The sequence below is a fragment of the Euprymna scolopes genome, chromosome 36, assembly GCF_053919585.1.
Source record: "Euprymna scolopes isolate OS-2025 chromosome 36, ASM5391958v1, whole genome shotgun sequence".
Classification (NCBI taxonomy): Eukaryota; Metazoa; Mollusca; class Cephalopoda; order Sepiida; family Sepiolidae; genus Euprymna; species Euprymna scolopes.
In genome coordinates this window covers 4,964,671-4,986,863 of record NC_136517.1, presented here as the reverse complement: position 1 = coordinate 4,986,863, position 22,193 = coordinate 4,964,671, and the positions used below count along the sequence as shown (strand labels likewise).

Below are 22,193 nucleotides of genomic sequence, written 5' to 3'. Positions count from 1 at the left end.
TCTTTATTTTGATTTTGTGAAAATATGATATGAATGCTCGATTATAAAAACTGATAATCATGAAGCCTACAAATGTTGATATATTTGAGTATATTTGAGTATATCAAAATATTTGGATAAAAAATATTTTAATATATTTGAATATATCAAAATATTTGGATAAAAAATATTTTAATATATTTGAATATATCAAAATATTTGGATAAAAAATATTTTAATATATTTGAATATATCAAAATATTTGGATAAAAAATATTTTGATATATTTGAATATATCAAAATATTTGGATAAAAAATATTTGAATATATTTGAATATATCAAAATATTTGGATAAAAAATATTTGAATATATTTGAATATATCAAAATATTTGGATAAAAAATATTTTAATATATTTGAATATATCAAAATATTTGGATAAAAAATGTTTTAATATATTTGAATATATCAAAATATTTGGATAAAAAATATTTTAATATATTTGAATATATCAAAATATTTGGATAAAAAATATTTTAATATATTTGAATATATCAAAATATTTGGATAAAAAATATTTTAATATATTTGAATATATCAAAATATTTGGATAAAAAATATTTTAATATATTTGAATATATCAAAATATTTGGATAAAAAATATTTTGATAAGGTGTGTGTGTGTGTGTGTATATACATATATATATATATATATATATATAGTGCGCACTGCAACTACATTTAAATAAATAAATAATAGAATTATTATGGTGGGGGGGGGAAGAACATCTTTGCGAATAGACGGCAACATAGGCCTAGTTGAAAAAACAACACGCGGGTTGGGCAAACATCACAAAGATTAGATTTTCGTTTGAAACAGCATGTGCCTTCAAAGATTCATTATGCAAATTTTTCACCCTCGGGTGTTCTGAGTAATACGTATGGTTCTGCGATTTGCGACCATCTTATAAATAACCATGCGTGTGCCACAAATTTCAGTGCTGACATGTTTACGATCCTTAGTAAGTCGCACTCTCTCTATCATTTGAAAATTTTAGAGACTCTTTTTATTAAGTCATTGAGATCTTCTCTTTGCAAGCAAAAAGAAAATCTTCTTGGACTTAATTTAGTCTATGTAACCCCTCCCCCCCGTTTATTTCTGTTTTTTTTTTGTTTTTTTTTCTTACCCACCCCGCCATATTCATGACTTTTTTTTTTGTTTGTTTTAAATCGTATTTTCCTCGATTTAGCTTTGATAAGTGAGGAACGAAACCTGGTTAGCTAACCTTTATTTTCATTGTTTATTTTTTAAATTCATTATGCTTTTTGGTCTGTATTTAGCCATTATAAAATTCTGTACCCCCCCCCCCCGGAGAATTTTTAAATATACATATATATATATATATATATATATATATATATATATATATATATATATATATTAGTAAGTAAGTTCAAATACACTAGACTGAAACTCAATATTGTTTTAAAAGTTCTTAATAGATGAATAGAGCTTTTATAAATAAAATTATATATATATATATATATATATATATATATATATATATATATATATATATACACATACACTAGAGTACATCAATACATATGGTTGTTTGTAGTAATGTTGATTAATATTATGTATTGAATTCTAAAGTATTTAATACTATAAAAAGAACAGCAATCATGATCATAAATTTAAAGAAGTTCACACCAAATAAAATATGCTTTAAAAACCAATGAAATGATAATTTAAATATAACTTAGGTGTTCAATGCTGTACATTTAAATAAAACAAAAATGAGTTGATGCAAATCATAAAATTTTAACCAGAGTTTTTGCAGCATTACATTAAAACCTGTACGGTGAGTTATAACTTGAATTATACGTGAACAGAACAACCATCCCCGCATTTCAAATATATAATATTCAATTAATAAATGTATTTTACATGAAATAATATAAAATATGGAATTACATCAAATAAAAGAGACAAAAGTTTGACAATTGAAATACATAAAATAAACGATTCAAAGTATTTAAAAACGTTTTACATGGCTTGTTTGTAGATTTTTTTATCCAAACAAAAAAAAAAAAAACTCTTGGTAATTATTACAAACAAATATTCAAATGTTACAAGTTTAAATGGGTTACATTTATGAACAAATAAACCTCATGATATGCTATGTATTAATCACAAATAAGTTAAAAATAGCAAGATATAAAAATATATTATTTGAATTCTTTGGACTGCTGTTCTTTTGAGTGTAATTTTCACAATGTTTCGATCGATGTAACCTCCAATCTTCTTCAGGTATATCTTGTTGGACTCTGAAATCTTTCAGTCGAAACTCTTTATTTAATCCATGCGAGTAGCATGTTCTCGTTCCGTCAGCCATGACTAAGTAGAAGTCCTAAATAATTTGCAATTGTGGCATAGTCGATAAAGTACTTGGCAAAATTCATTTATAAGGGCGACAAGATACACCTGGAGAAGGTTAAAGGTTACATCAGCTAAAATGTTGTAAAAACATTCACGGTGAGAAAAGTAGTCTGCAAAATCCAAATAATCAATCCTCATCTCAAAAATTCAGAAACATAAAATATCAGTTTGATACTTTATAAGTAGATTGAATGCTTTACACCCCCCCCTAAAAAAAAAACACTTAATATAATTGGACAATATTAACAGATAAGAATAATTTGATTGGACAACTGATAGAAACAAATGGCTAAAAATGTAAAAGAAAATAACCAATCAAATTATGAACTATCTAGAAACAACTTGAATATGTTTCTAAAATGTTAAGAGAAATACATTCATGAGTTTAATATTTATAGAACAAACTTTTTATGTTTAAATCTAAAATATTTTATTAAATGCTAAATTTATTAAATTTATCTAATTATAGTTTTAGTATATCCCAGTTTAATTTACTGATTACTTAACGTGTTATGAATAAATTTGTTTTAAATTCTTTTTAAAACATTCATAAATCTTCATAACATGTTTATTAAAGTTGGGCAGTAGTCCCCTCTCCCTTGTACCTTGCTCTCCATTCTTTTATTGTTAAATTTTGTTTTGTATTTTGTCTTTCTAAGAAAGCCATTCATTCTCTTGTGATGATGATAATGACTACTTATTCCATGTCCCATTGAATTATGCCACCATTACAACAAGGAGTTGGTCAATTTGTGACTCAATCATTAAAAAAAAGTTTTTTTATTTTTATTTAAGGAGATAACTGTTGAAATACAACCGTCTATGATTTATTCTTTTTATTTTCGACAGTTAATTAAAACAATCACCATCATGACGAATTTTGTTAAAAATAAAACTTTTAATCTTTATTCAAATCTTTTTTTTTCAGATCAAATCTAAACAAAAAGTAATGAAATAAAATGACAAGAGATTCAAATTTTTAACAAAATTAACCCCAGCTTTTCTATACACTTTTTATTGTTCCTTTTTTCTTTTTAATTATGGTACAATATAATTTAAAAAATACAGTAAATTTAAAAAATAAGCCATGCGTGCGTGGTGCCCCTCTGGTGCTGCAAATGAGATGACGCCACAAAAAATAGTGAAGAAATGATGAATGTGAGAAGTGTGAAGGGCTAATATTGCCTTCACATTTTCGCCAAGTTTCAGAAAAATCTAATGGATGGAGCAAAAGTTATGGGGTAAAAAGTGTCATTTATTTTGCAATTTTGGAGCAATTGTGACCCCTTTTGAGCTCCTGGAAATGCTGAATCCCAGTGAAAATGGACAAATGATGCAGTTTCACGCCTTAAGACATGTATATTTGAATTCAGCACCATGGAAAACTAGTATAAAGACATACATATCAAGTTCTTGTGTAATTTGAAAAAGAGCTCCAAAAGGCATGTTTTTTTTGTCCTAAAAGTCTTAGAGGAATGTGAACCAGAATTTTGCCAGGATCACTCATACTGAATTTATATTAAGAACAATGGCCTCCACATTTTGGCCAAGTTTCAGGAAAATCTAATGGATGGATTAAACGCTATGGGGCAAAAAGTGTAATTTTTGGCCATTAGGGGACAGTTTTTGTTGAGAAATATGAAAAAAGAGGCGTTTTTAGCACTGAAAGTCCCTGGGGATGCAAACTAGAATTTTGCCAAGGTCACCCATATTGGATTTATATTAAGAACAATGGACTCCACATTTTGGCCAAGTTTCAAAATAATCTAATGGGTGGATTAAAAGTTATGGGACAAAATGTGTCATTTTCGGCCATTTTGGGACATTTTTGACCTCTTTTGAGACCCTGGGAGCGCAACAGGAATTTTTGTAAAAAACTTTTTACTGTGCATATCTATTTAATGAAATACAATTTGTGGCAAAATTTCCAGAAAAAACTAATGGATGATTATCTGGCAATAGTTCGGACTAACGAACGCACGAAAGCCACTAAAAACATAGGTCCCTCTCCGATAAATCGGGGGACCAAAAATATAAAAACACAATTGAATAAAGCAATGCTACAAATAAAAATTATTTACACAGTTGGCAGTTATATTAAAAAAAAAAAAAAATTATTTTGACGTGACTCAATTTAGTCACTGACTATCCTACTTTATAAGTTCTTCCCAATTAGCGCTATCATTTTTTATATTCATTTCTTCCTTTAAACCAGATCCTATTTTAATTTAAATGCTTTTAATTGACTTTGATGATCAGGGATTGTTCAAATGTAACACTTGGAAGAAAACTTTCTATGAACTTTTGCTAATCAGAAACAACATTTAACTGAACCGATTTATGTTATCAGACATTACTAGTTTAAAAGAATAAATTTGAATTGTAATCATTTATCATTCATGTTAAATTCCTTTCTGACCCAACAGTATGAATTTAGATCAGTGTTTTCTACTGCTGATACGGCTGTTCCCGTTTTCTTTGAAAAAAAAAGGGGGGGGGTCCCCTCCCTGAATAAGTCAACTAATTAGGTTGTCGTAGCAATAACAATAACCACAGATAAGAAATTTCTAAATCATTTGATATTTTTGCTGCACGTAAATGCTTTATACTCAAACTGGCAAAGTTGACCAAGTTGTCTAAAAAATCTGTCACTCAAAACATTACCACACTTATTCTTTGCACGCAGCAAACGTTGCCTCTGGCTACTGGCATCAGCACGTGGAGTCTTTTTTTTTTTTTTTTTTAAAAACTCTTTTTCACTCCAAACAAGGCTTATTGTAACTTGAAATGTGAGGGGATACTACTTGGGATTGTGTCTAAAAAGGGAGATGAGCAGCGAGATCCGTGTTCACAGAACATTTAAATGTGTACATACGGTCATCAAAATATTTCCCTCATTCAAACTTATGGATTTTAAACAAAACATTTTCTCCATAAACACACAAGTATTTAATAAAATTTTTCTGAAGCCCTTTCTTTTGTTTGTGGAGCAAAGACATGAAATAAAACTGATAAATTATGTTAGAATAGATTTTACGATTATGAATTTTTGAGATGAGGATTATTCATTTTATTTGCATTCTTCAGACTACTGTTCTCATCTTGAGTATAATTTTCTACAATGATGTAGTCTCCAACTTTCTTCAGGTGTATCTTGTGAAACCCGGAAATCTGCATGGAATTTCGAACGGAACCCTTTATTTAACCCACGGGTTAGCATTCTTTCAATCTGCAAGCACCTGTGGTTTAGTGGATAAATAACTTTAGAAAAGTTACACTCTTCTGGAGGTTGAAGGTTCAATCTTCAATGTGGGCAGCACTCAAAATACAATTGTGAATTACGACTTCTATTCAGTCATGGCTGATAGAATGATAAAAAATGTCATTCCAAATTATGTGCAAATTCCAAAGTTCGGCAGAAAAATTCCAAAATTCAACAGAAAAATTCTCGAGTTCAATAAGATACCCCAGAAAAGGTTGGAAATTAACCAAAACGTGAAAATAACACTAGAGAACAGGAGTGCAAAGAATCCAAATAATGCAAACAAATAATAGTTAATAAAATGTCCTTTTTCAATACCGATATGCCAATTAGCTGACCATAATATTGATATTGCATTTACACAAGCACTATATAAGAGTCTTGTTTGTGTACGGATGAATTAATTAAAAATAACAGGTTTTAAACTTCACCGTTAGTATGAGAAAGACCCAACTTGATTCATTTCGATTGATATGAATTGTGGCAGAAGACAAACTGCAATTCTGTAAATTTAACTACATTTAAAAGTCGATGTTAAGATATATGACAAGAATAATTATGGATAATTTCATTTGGAGTTGGGGAGAAATCTCACACTACCAATGGAAATAAAAACGGTAAAAGGTTAGTTGAAACGTTAAAAGACAAAATTAATAACTTTAAGGAAAAATAAAAGCATGATATATTTGAATATATTTTAAAGACAAAATGTAAAAAAAAAAATAAAAATAAAAAAAAAACAGTGTTCTAAAAAGTGTTAAGCTCTTAAAGTATTTTTTTACATTTTGTCTTTGTTTTCAAACGTACATATGATATATGAAAATATGTTAAGGAATTTTTTTAGGTGAGAAAATTATTCGGATTATTCAGATTATGACATGCAGGAATCTGTGGCGCAACGGATAAAATGCTAAGTTATAATCAGTTCTAAGTAACAACAGTCTTCTGGAGGTTGAAGGTTCAATCCTCAGTAAGGGTGATATTAATATAATAAAAATTACTTCTAACTCTTACTCTGTCATGTCTGAAAGAACAAGATTAATTCCGATGGGTTTGAATAAAAGATTCACTTCGAAATTCCATACTGATTTTTGACTTTGACAAGACGCACCCAAATAAGGTTAAAGATTACATTGTCCAAAACTTTGTGAGAATAACTTCTAAAATGTGAAGAATTGTCTGAATAATCCAAATAATATAAAAATGGATTCTCCTGTAGAAGATGTCTCCCTGGTTCTACTTTCGCTTTTTCTCGCTCACATGCCCCTACTCAGAATTCGGAGCAACATGCTGACATCAGACAAGCTTATTTTTTTTTCCTACCAAAACTGTCACTAACAATTTTTTTTTTTTTTTTTTAATGTTTAACATATTTCAAAATGATATAAATTATTGCACAATAAAAATAATAAAACAAAAATCATTTTCTGTATTTTTAATTAATTAATCAAATAAAAATTCCATTTTTCACTTGATTACTAAATTTAAGTAATTCTAGCAATTTACGATACCTAACAATTTAATAAACAAAAATATCGTATAAACTGAATTTAAATAGAAAATACTATGCAAAAAAAAAAAAAAAATTGCTTTTTAAATTTAGTAATCAAATAAAAGATGAAATTTTTTACTTGATTAAATGATTCAAAATAAGAAAAATTTATGTTGACCCACTGCTACAAATTCAGAATAGGAGTATGTGAGCGAGAAAAACGAAAATAAAAACCAGGAAGACATCTCCTACAGGAGAACTTAAAAATGTTTTTAGATACAAAAATTATACTTGATGAAAAAAAAAAAAAGAAACTGTTTAAACGTCTATAAATCTTTTTCAACAATCATATCAACTAAATGGAACATTAAATAATCTATGATATTCTTCCTCCCTCTGATTATTGTATATTCCATCCATTTTTTTTTTCAGGTGTGATGATGGCTGAAAGAGCTTTAGAGGAGTAAGAATCATTTTCCTTTTTAAAGTTTTCATACAGGACAAGTCAATCATGCCTGTCTCTCATTGCACAATACAATTCCTTATTACTCAAAGAATTTTTTTGTTGTTTTTTTTACAAGGGATTCAGCACTTATTAAGGCCTGAAGGCCATTTGAGGTTAAGTGTTAATGAGTGTTACATGGTCAGTGAGACAATACTGTGATGATCGGTTGTGGTGGAAATAAGATAGAATTTGATTAAGGAGGTGGCTCAACAAAAACTTGTTTATATTGGACTTGAAATCTATCATGTTGTAGTCAGCTGGGAAGCAACCACAAGATACAGAGTTCTATAGATTAGGCAGCTTGAAGAAAAAAAACTTTGTTCATGGAATTTGTGTTTAGCTTTAGGCACAGGTAGAGAATAAGGGAAATTGTTGATAGTGGTTGTAGCTAGACGAGTGTTTATTGTGAAAAACATCTTTAATTTATTTCGGCCTTCTTGTACCTTGTAATAAAAATCCTCCTGTATTCATCCTGTATTGTATACATTCTTTTATATATATATATATATATATATATATATATATATATATATATATATATATATATATATAAAGCAGTTTCTTTGGTTATAGGTAATTCTATGGCAATATTAAAAAAGTTTTTATGAGTTAGTAGTATATAGCCAGCAGGGGAGATACTAACACCAGAGATTAGTTTAATCAAGAAATAAACAAACAAAAAATGTAAAAATAAAATGTATATAATTTAAACTAAAACAAAATAAAATTTAAGTATAAATAATAAAAAAAAATATCTGGAAAAAAGTCCCATGCAAAAAAAAAAAAAAAAAAAAAAATCATCTCAGATAAAAAAAAAAAAAAAATCCACATCATAGAACCTGACAGAAAATGTCTGACCATGATGATGGATGGATTTATGGGAAGGGCAGAGAAAAATAAGTAAAACTTATAATTAAAAAAAAAAAAAAATAAGAAAAACAAAAAAGAAAAAACTGTCCACTCGGACATGCAAGATGAAAGAGTCAGAGGATTCTGCTTTTTAATCTAAAAACTCACAGCGCTGGTGTCCTTGGAAGATTCCACTGCGGCAGGGGAGCATACATAAAGGACCTGTCAAAGTTAAAACAAATATTTTATATGATGATCTTTGGGAGATGGAGCTTCACGTCCAGCCATTTTGGATTATTTAAGATTAACCAAAGCGTAAAACCTAATTACTTGCATTGAAGTCTTTTTTTTTTTTTTTTTTTTTTTTTTTTACATTTTTATTAAGATATTTAATGACAATACTGCTCTCTGCTTGTTGCTGTAAATCAAGCCATTATTTCAGTTGTTGTTAAGAAAATCACAATTTTATCACGGCATTCATTTTTATTGCCGGTTTAAAAAGAACAAATAAATTAAAATTTCAAATTTATTATTTTTAATTGGAGGCAAAAAATTTAACAGGCAATCAATTTATGATTTTTCTCATAAAATCTTTTAGGTATGGCTTTCGTATTTTGTTCATGTTATAGTTGAACAAATCTGTTATATTCAGGATGAAAATAGCACTTTAATGATGCGCACTTTTAATGCATATAAATATTGTTATAGATTTGATAGACTTTCTAAACTTATGCCAAATCAGTTTAGTCTATTGTGCATGATTGATGGTGGCCATCTTGAACACAGAATTTGCTTACTAAATCCAATAACTTTTTATTACTGTTTTTATAAAGTTCAAAAATATTTACTAAATCCAATAACTTTTTATTACTGTTTTCATAAAGTTAAAAAATATTTACTAAATCCAATAACTTTTTATTACTGTTTTCATAAAGTTAAAAAATATTTGCAAAATCCAATAACTTTTTATTACTGTTTTCATAAAGTTCAAAAATATTTACTAAATCCAATAACTTTTTATTACTGTTTTCATAAAGTTCAAAAATATTTACTAAATCCAATAACTTTTTATTACTGTTTTTATAAAGTTCAAAAATATTTACTAAATCCAATAACTTTTTATTACTGTTTTTATAAAGTTCAAAAATATTTACTAAATCCAATAACTTTTTATTACTGTTTTCATAAAGTTCAAAAATATTTGCAAAATCCAATAACTTTTTATTACTGTTTTCATAAAGTTCAAAAATATTTACTAAATCCAATAACTTTTTATTACTGTTTTCATAAAGTTAAAAAATATTTGCAAAATCCAATAACTTTTTATTACTGTTTTCATAAAGTTCAAAAATATTTACTAAATCCAATAACTTTTTATTACTGTTTTCATGAAGTTAAAAAATATTTACTAAATCCAATAACTTTTTATTACTGTTTTCATAAAGTTCAAAAATATTTACTAAATCCAATAACTTTTTATTACTGTTTTCATAAAGTTCAAAAATATTTACTAAATCCAATAACTTTTTATTACTGTTTTCATAAAGTTCAAAAATATTTACTAAATCCAATAACTTTTTATTACTGTTTTCATAAAGTTCAAAAATATTTACTAAATCCAATAACTTTTTATTACTGTTTTCATAAAGTTCAAAAATATTTGCAAAATCCAATAACTTTTTATTACTGTTTTCATAAAGTTCAAAAATATTTACTAAATCCAATAACTTTTTATTACTGTTTTCATAAAGTTCAAAAATATTTACTAAATCCAATAACTTTTTATTACTGTTTTCATAAAGTTAAAAAATATTTACTAAATCCAATAACTTTTTATTACTGTTTTCATAAAGTTAAAAAATATTTGCAAAATCCAATAACTTTTTATTACTGTTTTCATAAAGTTCAAAAATATTTACTAAATCCAATAACTTTTTATTACTGTTTTCATAAAGTTCAAAAATATTTACTAAATCCAATAACTTTTTATTACTGTTTTCATAAAGTTCAAAAATATTTACTAAATCCAATAACTTTTTATTACTGTTTTCATAAAGTTAAAAAATATTTGCAAAATCCAATAACTTTTTATTACTGTTTTCATAAAGTTAAAAAATATTTACTAAATCCAATAAGTTTTTATTATTGTTTTCATAAAGTTCAAAAATATTTGCAAAATCCAATAACTTTTTATTACTGTTTTCATAAAGTTCAAAAATATTTACTAAATCCAATAACTTTTTATTATTGTTTTCATAAAGTTCAAAAATATTTGCAAAATCCAATAAATTTTTATTACTGTTTTCATAAAGTTCAAAAATATTTACTAAATCCAATAACTTTTTATTACTGTTTTCATAAAGTTAAAAAATATTTACTAAATCCAATAACTTTTTATTACTGTTTTCATAAAGTTAAAAAATATTTACTAAATCCAATAACTTTTTATTACTGTTTTCATAAAGTTAAAAAATATTTGCAAAATCCAATCCCACTGCAAGAACTCAGACACCAGGTTCGGAAAGTGGAATTGAGAAGTCAGCGCCCCAGAGGAGGAGCACTCTGACATACAAAAAGTGCCTGGGCAGCCCCGTTGACATTCTTACTCCTTCTCAAAGAGAGAAGGCAAGGCTTGGGAAGGTGGATCTCCTAGAACTGCACACAACTCCCACTGCAAAATCAACAGGGACCCGATCATACTAGGAATGGTCTAATCTCTATTGATTTTGAGGACCCAGAATAATGACCCCTAGCCAAGTGTTATTTCTCTAAGTATAAAGAAAATTATACATTAGTAATTAAAAAAAAATGAACAACTTAAGAATAAGGTTAATTTTAGTATTTGTTGAAAGGTACTGCATCATATCCTTTTGCATAATACAATAAAACGCACTGATATTGCACATGGTTTAGAGTTAAAATGGTTTGGGTCATTGACAATCAATAATCAAATGGGATTATTTATATGAAGTTTAAAAAAACAAAAAAAAAGGGGGGGGGAGAATAAGAATCCAATCTATATTTTAAGAAACACAAACAAATGAAATGGGATCAGCACAATTAGTATGAATATGCAATTAGCATTAAAGTTTTTTTGGAGAAAATAGTCATTTTATTTATCACAAATATACGATTAAGTGCAACGCTATGACTTTGGAGGAGTGTGTGTGTGGAGGGGAGTCGGGGATGTTTTATTATAGACGACAAACCGAAAAGTGGTTAAGAAACAAATTTTAGCTTACTTTAGTCTTGACAGACTATGAGTACCTACTGCACATGGAATTTTTGTGGCAAGAGTTGCACAATCTCTAACCACATCTCTCCTGAGTTGGTTTCGTTAAATACCAGTGGTAAATGGAGGTTCAAGATGACGGGAAATAATGCAAAGATAAACTAAGAGCACATACAGCGCTCAGAATTCCCAAATGGTCACCCATCCGGTACTAGCCAGGTTCAATGTTGCTTAACTTCAGTGATCTGATGAGAACCGGCGTGTCAATGCGATTATGCCGTATATGGTTAAGAAACAAATATATAACAAAGAAATGTTACCAAAGGCAAGATAAGTTACTCTTCTACCTACTTGGATAAGTTTTTGATATTCTAACTTATTTGAAAGCAATTTTTAAATTTAAAATGCAAGTAGTGCTGAGTGCTAAAGTTAAAACGACAAAAAACATGGAAGACATGAGGCTGCCACTTTTGGAGTCTTGAGAATCGCTCAAAACTCAAAAATAGAACAATACTGATAGAAATTCATCCAATAAATGTCTTAGTGATATTTACTTGGTGGATTTCTACAATATTTTTTATTTATTTTTAAAGTTTGAGCAATTCTCAAGACTCCAAATGTGGCTGTCTCATGTCCGCCACCTTTGTTGTCATTTTAACTTTAGCATTCAGCACTAATTGTGTTTCAAACTTAAAAATTGCTTTCAAATAAGTTAGAACATTAAAAACTTATCCAAGTAGGTAGAAGAGTAACTTATCTTACTTTTGGTATTATTTGTTATATATTTATTTTTTGACGACCACTTTTTCAATTTGTTGTCTATAGTAAAACATGCCTCCCTCCCCACCCCACCAAAGTCATGTGTTATTCTTAACTAGACACATTCATTGACTCTGCATACTTTTAGTCATGTCCATGCTATTCAATTACCATAATACCGCATTCAATCTATAACGGTGACAATAACACATTCGGTAATACGCAGTGTGGTATTTGTCCTGGGTGAGCATTTGGCTACTACTGTACGAGGAAATGTCTAGAAAATATCAAATTTACATGCAATCCCTAGCGACATGTATATCCCAGTCAGGGGAAATTACAAACAGCACAACTAGTATTCCCAATAGGTCACCCATCTGATACTGATCAGGTTCAACATTGCTTAACTTTGGTTATCTTAAAAGAACTGGTGTGTCAACATGATGATGAGAGGTGATAGTTGTTAACCGGACTGATGATTTGGGTGTGCCAAGTTTGAACCAGTAGGTTATATAGTTATACAATCACGTAGGGATGTTGGCAACCTTCATGCAGTTTCTCCTGCAACAATAATATGAAAACGGTCAACACAGTTGTATGATGGGGACTCATGATTGTATCATATTCTATGGTGTAACCTACTTAAAACTCTCAAGGAAAACTACCAAAGACAGTCTCTCATTTTGAGATCACCGTAATTGGAACCAAAAGGAATAGGGTTGTATTGTACAGTCTTTCCATGAGAGAATTTCAGAGTCTATGGACAAAACATTGCACAGAATGAGAATCTTAGAAGAGATTTAATAAGAAAAGAAAAAATAGGTCAAGAGTCATTTAACTCTTACTCAACTCTGAGGAGTCCCAGGAACACAAAACTACATAGGCAGAGAACATATATTCCCACCTGGCTCTAATAAAAAAAAAAAAAAAATGCAGCTTTTACCCACTTTTAAATTTTTTAAAAACTTTTGTAGTATAGTTCTTTTTACATCTAATCTTAAATTTAAGCTTATGCTTAAAAACAAAATTATAATGAAACAGTCTCACTAGACAGTTTTCTGGACAGGTATTCCATATTGATCTAAACTGAATAAAATACAATTCAATTGATGGGATAGAAAATAAATCTATGGTATAAAAATGTGACAATACCAGATCTGATGAGAATTGAGAGAGAGAGAGAAAATTTAAAAACAGAACAATCCATTCAAAAAGAGGAGATACAAAACAACAAAAAGCTATTAGACAGTATAAACAAATACAAAACGAAAATTTCTAGTAGTGACAATTTAAAGAAGGTCATTAGCTGTAAACTGACCCAAAGTAATACAAATGGACATAAATTGAAGCAACTGGATACTGCATGCTTACCAATAAAAGCCGTCATAAAATGAAATATAATGGCATCCATATTCAAAGTCAGTGGCTTGTGTTGACGAAGCTCCTTTTTAATAAATTTTAATGGGTTTTCAAAGTGATTTTTTTTTTAAATATTTAATTCGTCTTCAAAGCTATTACATTTTTCAAAAATTTTCAATCAGCTTTCAAAGCTATTGACGTTTTTAGTTTCAATGTGCCTTCAAAATTAGCAACATTTTTGTTTTCAATAGGCCTTCAAAGTTAGTGAATTTAAAAAAAAAAAAAAATGGGCGTTCAAAAATCAGTGGCATTTTTTAAATTGGTCTTCAAAATTTGATTAGAACATAATTATGCCATTCCGGTAGAAAAGCTAGAGTTTTCTCCTCTTGGTTGACACTTTAGACATAATACAACAATATAGGTTTGTATCAAAAGCCGTATTTGTCTTGCATTGAATTACTAGCCAGAGAGTTATAGACATTCAGTTACAAAACACAGGATTGTTGGTTCAAGTATGTGGTTAAGCAGGCCAGTTGAATCTTTACTGATGAGTCTTTAAAAGACGAAACAGGCCTGCATATAATTTTCATATAAAGATATACATCCTCTGATCCTGCCAGTCTCTTGCTTGTTATTACTTTTGACCTCAGCAATTGTGCTCAACCAATTCAGCAAGACAACCATCGTCAAACCTAATACACTTGTCATTTATACGAGAGTAAAATTAAATCTGTTAGAGCTCAATATTTGGATTCTTCAGACTACTGTTCTCATCTTGAGTGCTATTTTTACAGTGTTTGGTTGATATAACCTCTGACCTTCTTCAGGTGTATTTTATAGAATCAGGAATCTTTCTATTAAACACTGAAATATGCACGAACAGAACCCTTTATTTAATCCACAGAGGTTGCATACACCACACTGTCTAGAAGTGATAAAAAAGAAGATGTAAAATTCACAAATTTGTAGCTACTTTTTTTTTTTTAATGAATTTTTTCATTACTTACTAAACATCGTAAACTTGTTTTGTACTTCATTTTTTTTATTCCTGTCTTCTTTATTTTAAATAAGATTTTATTTTCAGTCTATTCAATCCATTTACCTGTTTTATTTTTTCTGACAAACTCGTTATAAAAAATAAGACGGGACATAATGGTCACTTGTATCGTATGTTTTAATGCTTGAAATTAAAATGAGATTAACTTGGAAAAATAGTATAAATCCGTTTAAAAAGGCTTACACCCCACCCCTCGATGAGACCATTAAATGCGGACATGTTTGAAAAAGTGGCAGAGATCATTTGTCCACATGCCACGCCGTCTAGAACTGGTAACGCAAACTGAAAACAGAAAATTTGAATTTGGAGTTCTTTATGTAAACTTGTTTTGTATTTAATTTTTAGTTACAATCGTCTCAATTCCGATCACATTTTTGTTCTATCTAATCCATTTATTTAAAAAAAATTTATTTATTTATTTATTAATTTTTTTTACAAACTTAAATGCATGTTCACGTTCCATCAACCATGATTGGGTAGAAGTCTTAATTTTCAATTGTATCATCCTAGTGGATAAAGTACTTAGTAATAATCAGTTGCAAGTTACACTCTTCTGGAGGTTGAAGATTCAATCCTCTGTATGAGCGACAAACAAAAACTACAGTTGTAAATTAGGACTTCTACCTGGACATGGCTGATGGAATGAAAGAATGCTACCCCTGTGAATTAAATCTTCCCAGGTCATCCGTCTAGGAGAAGGAAAACTGTGGACCCGATCTCATCCCAGCTGTGCTATTAAAAAAAATGTTCTGCCGAGGTTGCTCCAGTTCTTTCCAAACTTTCCAATAAATGCCTTAACGAATCTTGCTTTCCTGACTGCTGGAAAACCGCCTCTGTGGTACCAGTCTTCAAGAATTCTGGTGAAAGAACTGACCCACTAAATTATTGCCCCATTAGCCTCCTCCCGCTTTTCGCCAAAATATTTGAGTCCTTAGTTAATCAAGCCCTAGTCCAGCACCTAAGAGCTGCTAAACTCCTGACTGACAATCAAAATGGATTCAGGCAAGCCCGTTTAACAGCAGATATCTTAACTGTAGTTTCTGAACGTATATACCATTCATTGGACAAAACAGGGGAGGGTAGAGCGGTGGCCCTTGATATATCTAAGGCTTTTGACAGGGTATGGCACAATGGTCTTCTAAGGAAAATTAGATCATATGGAATCACTGGAAGAATTCATAATGTAATTAAATCCTTCTTAAGTAATAGAAAAATCAAAGTTGTCCTTGACAGTCGTACATCTAAACAATATGACATAAATGCGGGAGTACCTCAGGGGTCTATGCTTGGACCTCTATTATTCCTGATATTCATAAATGACCTCCCTGATAAAATTGTTTCGAAGATGGGTATATTTGCCGATGACACCACTCTCTATAACAGATATGAGGGGAAAACAAATGAACACATATCCAAGGAAATGGCAGAAACACTAGAGGATGACCTCCAATCTGTAGTGGAATGGGGACAAAAATGGTTGGTCACATTCAATGCTGCTAAGACTAAGCTTGTTTCCTTCAATAACTACAAGAAACCTTCTCTACCACCAATAGCAATGGCCAAGAACATTATCTGAAAGTACTTCTTTTAAACTCCTCGGCCTAACGTTTACAGGGAATATGAACTGGAATAGATACATTGAGAGCGTTGCCAAGGCTGCTGCAAGGAAGGTTGGCTCCCTCTACCGTGCTAGAAAACTACTTACGCCTAACAGTATCCTATACCTCTATAAGGCCACCATTCGCCCATGTATGGAGTACTGCTGTCACATCTGGGCTGGTGCATCTGCTGCTTGTCTCTCGCTCCTGGACAGGGTTCAAAAGAGAGTCACCAACCTGATAGGTCCTGAACTGTCATCTAGGTTTCAGCCTCTGTCCCATCAACGAGATGTTGCATCCCTCTGCCTGTTCTACAAATACTTTAATGGTGAATGCTCTGACGAACTGCAAACACTTGTACCTCCCCGACGTAACTACCCTCGACAAACCCGACAAGCTACTAAGGCTCATCCCTTTACAGTAGAGATCCCTAGGTGCAAGAAAGCCTTTTACTCCAATAGTTTCTTCCCAAGAACTGCGGGTCTTTGGAACTCCCTTCCGGGATTCTGCTTTCCCAACTGCACTGATATGCAGAAGTTCAAGTGTAATGTTAACAAACATCTTTCTACTCATCTCCCTTCATAATGACCCTGCTAATTAAGTCCCTGATAGTAGCCCCCTGCTTCAAAGTGGCACTGTGCCTTGCTTGGGGTGAAAATTGAATAAAAAAAATAAATAAAAAAATAAAGGGTTATGTTTGATAGAAAAATTCTTGAGTTCAACAAGATACATGAAGAAGATCGGAGGTTATGTCGACCAAAATATTGTAAAAATGACACTCAAGATGAGAACAGTAGTCGAAAATAATACAAATAATCAATTTTCATTTAAAAAATTCAGAAACCTAAACTTAATATTTAATCTGCATCTCTTGACACATGGCTGGTGATATGCATCCAATCAGCTATGGACAAAAATAAAGCAAAAAATCATCAGCAGTTAATCGTTTACAATAAGTTTTGCTTTTATATTCAAATAAAAATAAAAATTTGGGATCAAATTACCCACAAAATGGGTTGATATGTTGTAAAAGAAGACAACCTCAAGCAACATTTTCGATCATTTCATTTCTGGAACAAAGTTCTTTAAATAATCATGTGACAACTTTAAGACAAACTAAAAAAAATCAAAAAAAAATCCGGTGGATATTTTCCAAAAAATACAAATTTGTAAAAAAATATTTTCAAAGCTGCTAACAATCAAGAATCATAATCTGAAAAATAATTTGGCGAACGTATACGACATCAGAAAATTTCAACAACATTGAGCTCGGTTTCTACTTTCATGGGTGACCTTCTAGGAATACTTACGTGCTGTAAAACTTGTAATGGTTCATGAGAAATCTTTTGCTAAAAATAACCTATCGCCAAAATCACCATCAGGAGTTATACCCCCTCACAAAAAAAAAAAAAAAAAAAAAAAAAACTGCAGTGATACTTCCTATTCATTATGCCTAATTAATCTAATAATAGAAAAATATGTGTGTGTGCATAAGTGACTTAGTTTATGTGAGGAACGATCTTTACTAAACTTTGTCAATTTTTGATCTACAGACTTGAAACTTTATAGATTGGGCTTTGAACCTGTAGAACAAATTCGATTTCTTTTTTTAGCCGGTATAAATAGCTGCTGAGAGGTCAACATTGCAAAAATTGGAATTTGGTAGGTATAAATTGATTAAACATTTTTACACATGCAAAATTATACATTTATATATCTACATCTTTTAAAGTTTTTATATGCACATGAATTTAAAGACAGCAACAAATAACACTGAAGAACTACATATTTTGGTTTGGATTCTAGCTGATGCTGAGGTGGTTTCACTCATATCAAAAATTGCAACCTGAACTTTTCTGGAGTGAGAGATGAGATTCTGAGACTATAAGCTGACATTCAGTTCATAGACAATCATGGAATTTACTCACAGTGGACCCCCAACATCAGTAAATGTGCTGCTTTCTTGACTGCATTATTTGGATTCCCTTATTTATCCGAGTCAGCCTTTTCCCCACATGAAGGTCATTAAGTCCAAATACTGTTCCACCATGACTGATGAGCATGTATGAGTTTGCTTGAGGCTGGCTATTAGCAGTTACTGTCTGGACTATGCACACCATCTAATGCAAGCCATCAGAGTAAGGTAATGACAAAAAAAAAAAAATGCACAGAGCTGTACTGTGCAATATGGGTCAATGCAATAATGCAAGGTACACCTGCATATAGTGTACATATAAAAATAATTTGCAATATATTTATAAATAATGTGTTTTGCATTTTTAGTAGGTGGTAGATCATTTTGACTTAATCATGTCATAAGTAGCTTTCATGCTGAAAATGTGTATGCATTCCTGGTTTCAAGTCTTGGGCAAAAAAAAAAAAAAAAAAAAATAATTAAAAGTAAATTAAATAAAAAACAACGAAAAAAATTTCTAAAGTTTGAACAAATCTTAAATCTCAATTTTTAAAATAGAAAACATTACACATGTCATGGCAAAATTAGTATAAATTCCAAAAATTACGAAAAATGATCAAGTAGAAAAATAATTATGAGTAAAAAAAAAAAAATAATTCAGCAAATTATCATGTTTTAATGTGGAAGAGTTGTGAGGCCTATTCAGTTTGAAAACTTGGATTGACAAATTAAAGATCCACCATTTTTAAACAGGACATAGTTGTGAACGATTTTTTTTTATTAAAAATTATAGTCCATCTTCTGAATCATTTTTCACAATTTCTGCAATTTATACTAATTTCGCCACAACATATAAGTATGTAATAATGTTTTCACCTGAAATGCGTTGGTTTAAAAGATCATCAATGTAAAAAAATCAGTAAACATTTTTGAGGGGGGAAAAAGGATGTATAGTATATGTCCGCCAAGGATTTTTTTTTTTCGCACAAGAGAAACTCATTAAAATTGGTTCTTTTTTATCCATTTACAAAAAAAAAAAAAATAAAAATAAAAAAACAGATTGTCATAAAAGCACAATACACAAATTAATTTTTGCATCAATAAATACGAAATATTTGCGTGATAGCAACAATATTATCAAAGTGGCAAAAAAAAAAAAAAAAAGTTGTCTTTTTTCGAACATAACAAAAAAAATTAGATTAAAAATAAAGCAATTTTTTTTTAAATGGTAGCAGATATCCAAGCGATGGAAATTTTAAAAAGTCAAATGGGAAAGGCATTAAAAGGAATTTTATACAAAAAAAAAAAACAACATTATAGTCAGAAAAAGAAAAAGTTATTAAAGTTAATATTTCACAAATCATGCGAACGTTAACAAGTTAATGGGAAATCAGCAAAAGGTAGAGAGAAAAAGGGAGAAAAAAATTTTAAATTTTAAATTTCAATCTTTGATAAAAGCAAACAATAAAATTGGCAGTCATGTGACCATGAATGCAAATAAAAAGCAAGTCTGCATAGAAATAATTTTTTTTTTGTAAAAAAGTTTAATAAAAAAGGTGTTTTCATATGAATTAAGCAAAAAATAAAGACAATATTAATAAAAAATAATCTTAATATAGATAAATTTGTATACTATGCTCTTCAATAATTCAGACAAGTTTCCTTTTCCTAATTATTTTTACTTTTTTAATGTACAGTTGGGTAGATAGAGTATGCAAGCATGTAAGTTGATCCCAAGATGTTCTTTATTAAAAGCCTATACATCATGCAAGGATTAGTTGGAACTGCAGGCTGATTAAAAAAACAAAAAAATAAAATAAATAACTTAATATAAGCATAAGATTTATTTTTTTTGTTGTAGTAGAAGCAGTATTTCTCAATAGAAGGGCAAATTTCTAGCACTATTCTTCAAACGTAGTTGTGACAAAAAACAAAAAAACAAAAAAAAAAACACCTAACGACAATGGAACAATAGCCACACACACAAAATCTCTAGCTTTGTGTCGTATCCAAAAGTCAATTAAAGATCACAATCACATTCTTTTTATTCAGATGCTAAAACTACATACATTTTTTTAACCATTATCTCTGATTTCAAACAATTCCAGGTTTGCTTCTGTTTGTAGCTACTACTATTACTATTTCCCTAGGCATTTTATGGTTATTGAATATATACTTTCCAGCTAACTACAATATGATTGTGTTCAAGCCCAATGTAAACAAATACTTGTTGGGCTGTCCCCTTCACACTTTATGATCTAAATTATGATGTAGATGATTGAAAAAATATTTATTGCTAATTTTAGTTAGTTTAAAGAGTAATGATATTATGATTGTCTTCAAACTGGAAAAAAAAAAATTTTTACGAAAAATTACTTAACTAATATGTACAAGGGTGTTCGAATCAATTCCCACTTTATTTATACCACTATATTCATTTATTTATGACTGAACGTATTCGTTCAACCAGGCTATAAAGGGTTAGATAGTCCAATTCTATCCACCTGCCATCACTGTACACTCATTAATCCTTATCGAGTGGCTTCAGGTCTTGATAACTGATGACCTCTTTGTGTTATATATATATATATATATATTGGTTTTAGAACATAAATTGGAAAACACACACAAAAGATTTGATTTAAGTGGTGAAGGCTTGTATGGAACCATCCACACTTTTTAGAATTGATGATGACATTAAATCGGTGTAAAATTAATTCTACAGAAAAAAGTGAACAATAATTCTCAGTTTTTCTATTTCCTAGACGCCAACCTTAAAGTATCAAAGAGAAACTAACAGGTTTTACATCTTGCCCAAACATGATCTTCAAAGTTGCAAAGTAAAGACGTTCAGTTTCTTGAGATAGTTGTTCGTTCATTGGCAGAACTCTGATACGAGTATACGCTTTGCCAATAAGGATTGAGCCAGCCCCAGCTACAAAGTGTTTTAGGGGATCCCTGAGGCACAACTTTGTGTCGCACACACTTCGGATGTCACTATTCGTTGTGGCAAGCATGTGCTTGACATGCAGGTTCAGGAAGACATCTTGCAGCAGATTGTTGGAACACCATTACATGGAGTACCGCCTTGTCGCCTACCCGCCAGGCGAGTTTATTCAGAGGTACATCTCCCCCAGTGAATTAAACGTTTCCCTAGATACCAACCTGGAAATTTCTATGATTCAGTGCAGTACAGACAGCACCTAACCTTAAATAGTCCCCATATTGTATTGGCTAGTCTCAGCGTTGCTTAACCAGTCATCTGGCAAGAACTGGTGTGTCAACGTGATTGTGCTGAGGTAGTATATATAATAATAATATCCATATACCTTATATAAATTACCTTTATATACACACTGAACAATGTTTTAATTAAACTATGTTACTCTCTGAAGTGCAAAATTTAATGTTATTTAGCAATTTTCATAAAACTAAAGTAACATTTTTAAATAAGCCCACAGTTCCAGATTTTGCTTCACATAATGAGAAGGTCTTTAATATAGAATGCCACCAACAAAATATTTAGGCAGAATGTTCCCCCTTCCCCAATAATTGTTGGCCTATATGAGCAAAGTGCTCATGCAATAGTTAAAAAAAAAGTTGTTGTTTTTTTTTAAATTTTATTAAAAAAATGAAAAAAAAAATGATGGTAGACATACTTCATGATAAACGATAATATGCTTTGGCAAATCATAAGGGAATTTGTTTTTTTTTTTTTTTCAGATTTTCAATATGAATGTTTT

At 30.0% G+C, this 22,193-nt stretch overlaps 1 protein-coding gene across 32 annotated transcripts in view; it reads right to left on the bottom strand.

Annotated features, from left to right (window-relative positions):
• Window positions 1-22,193, bottom strand: part of LOC145260301 (phosphofurin acidic cluster sorting protein 2-like) — a 459,714-nt gene that overhangs the window by 40,643 nt on the left and 396,878 nt on the right. For 20 of the 32 annotated variants that reach the window (XM_080118156.1, XM_080118160.1, XM_080118169.1 and 17 more), the window contains one exon: window positions 8,699-8,752. The exons of the other annotated variants lie outside the window; for them this stretch is intronic. In XM_080118156.1, coding sequence (XP_079974282.1) covers window positions 8,699-8,752 — 54 coding nt within the window. The remainder of the gene's footprint in view (window positions 1-8,698; window positions 8,753-22,193) is intronic. 32 annotated transcript variants of the gene reach the window in all.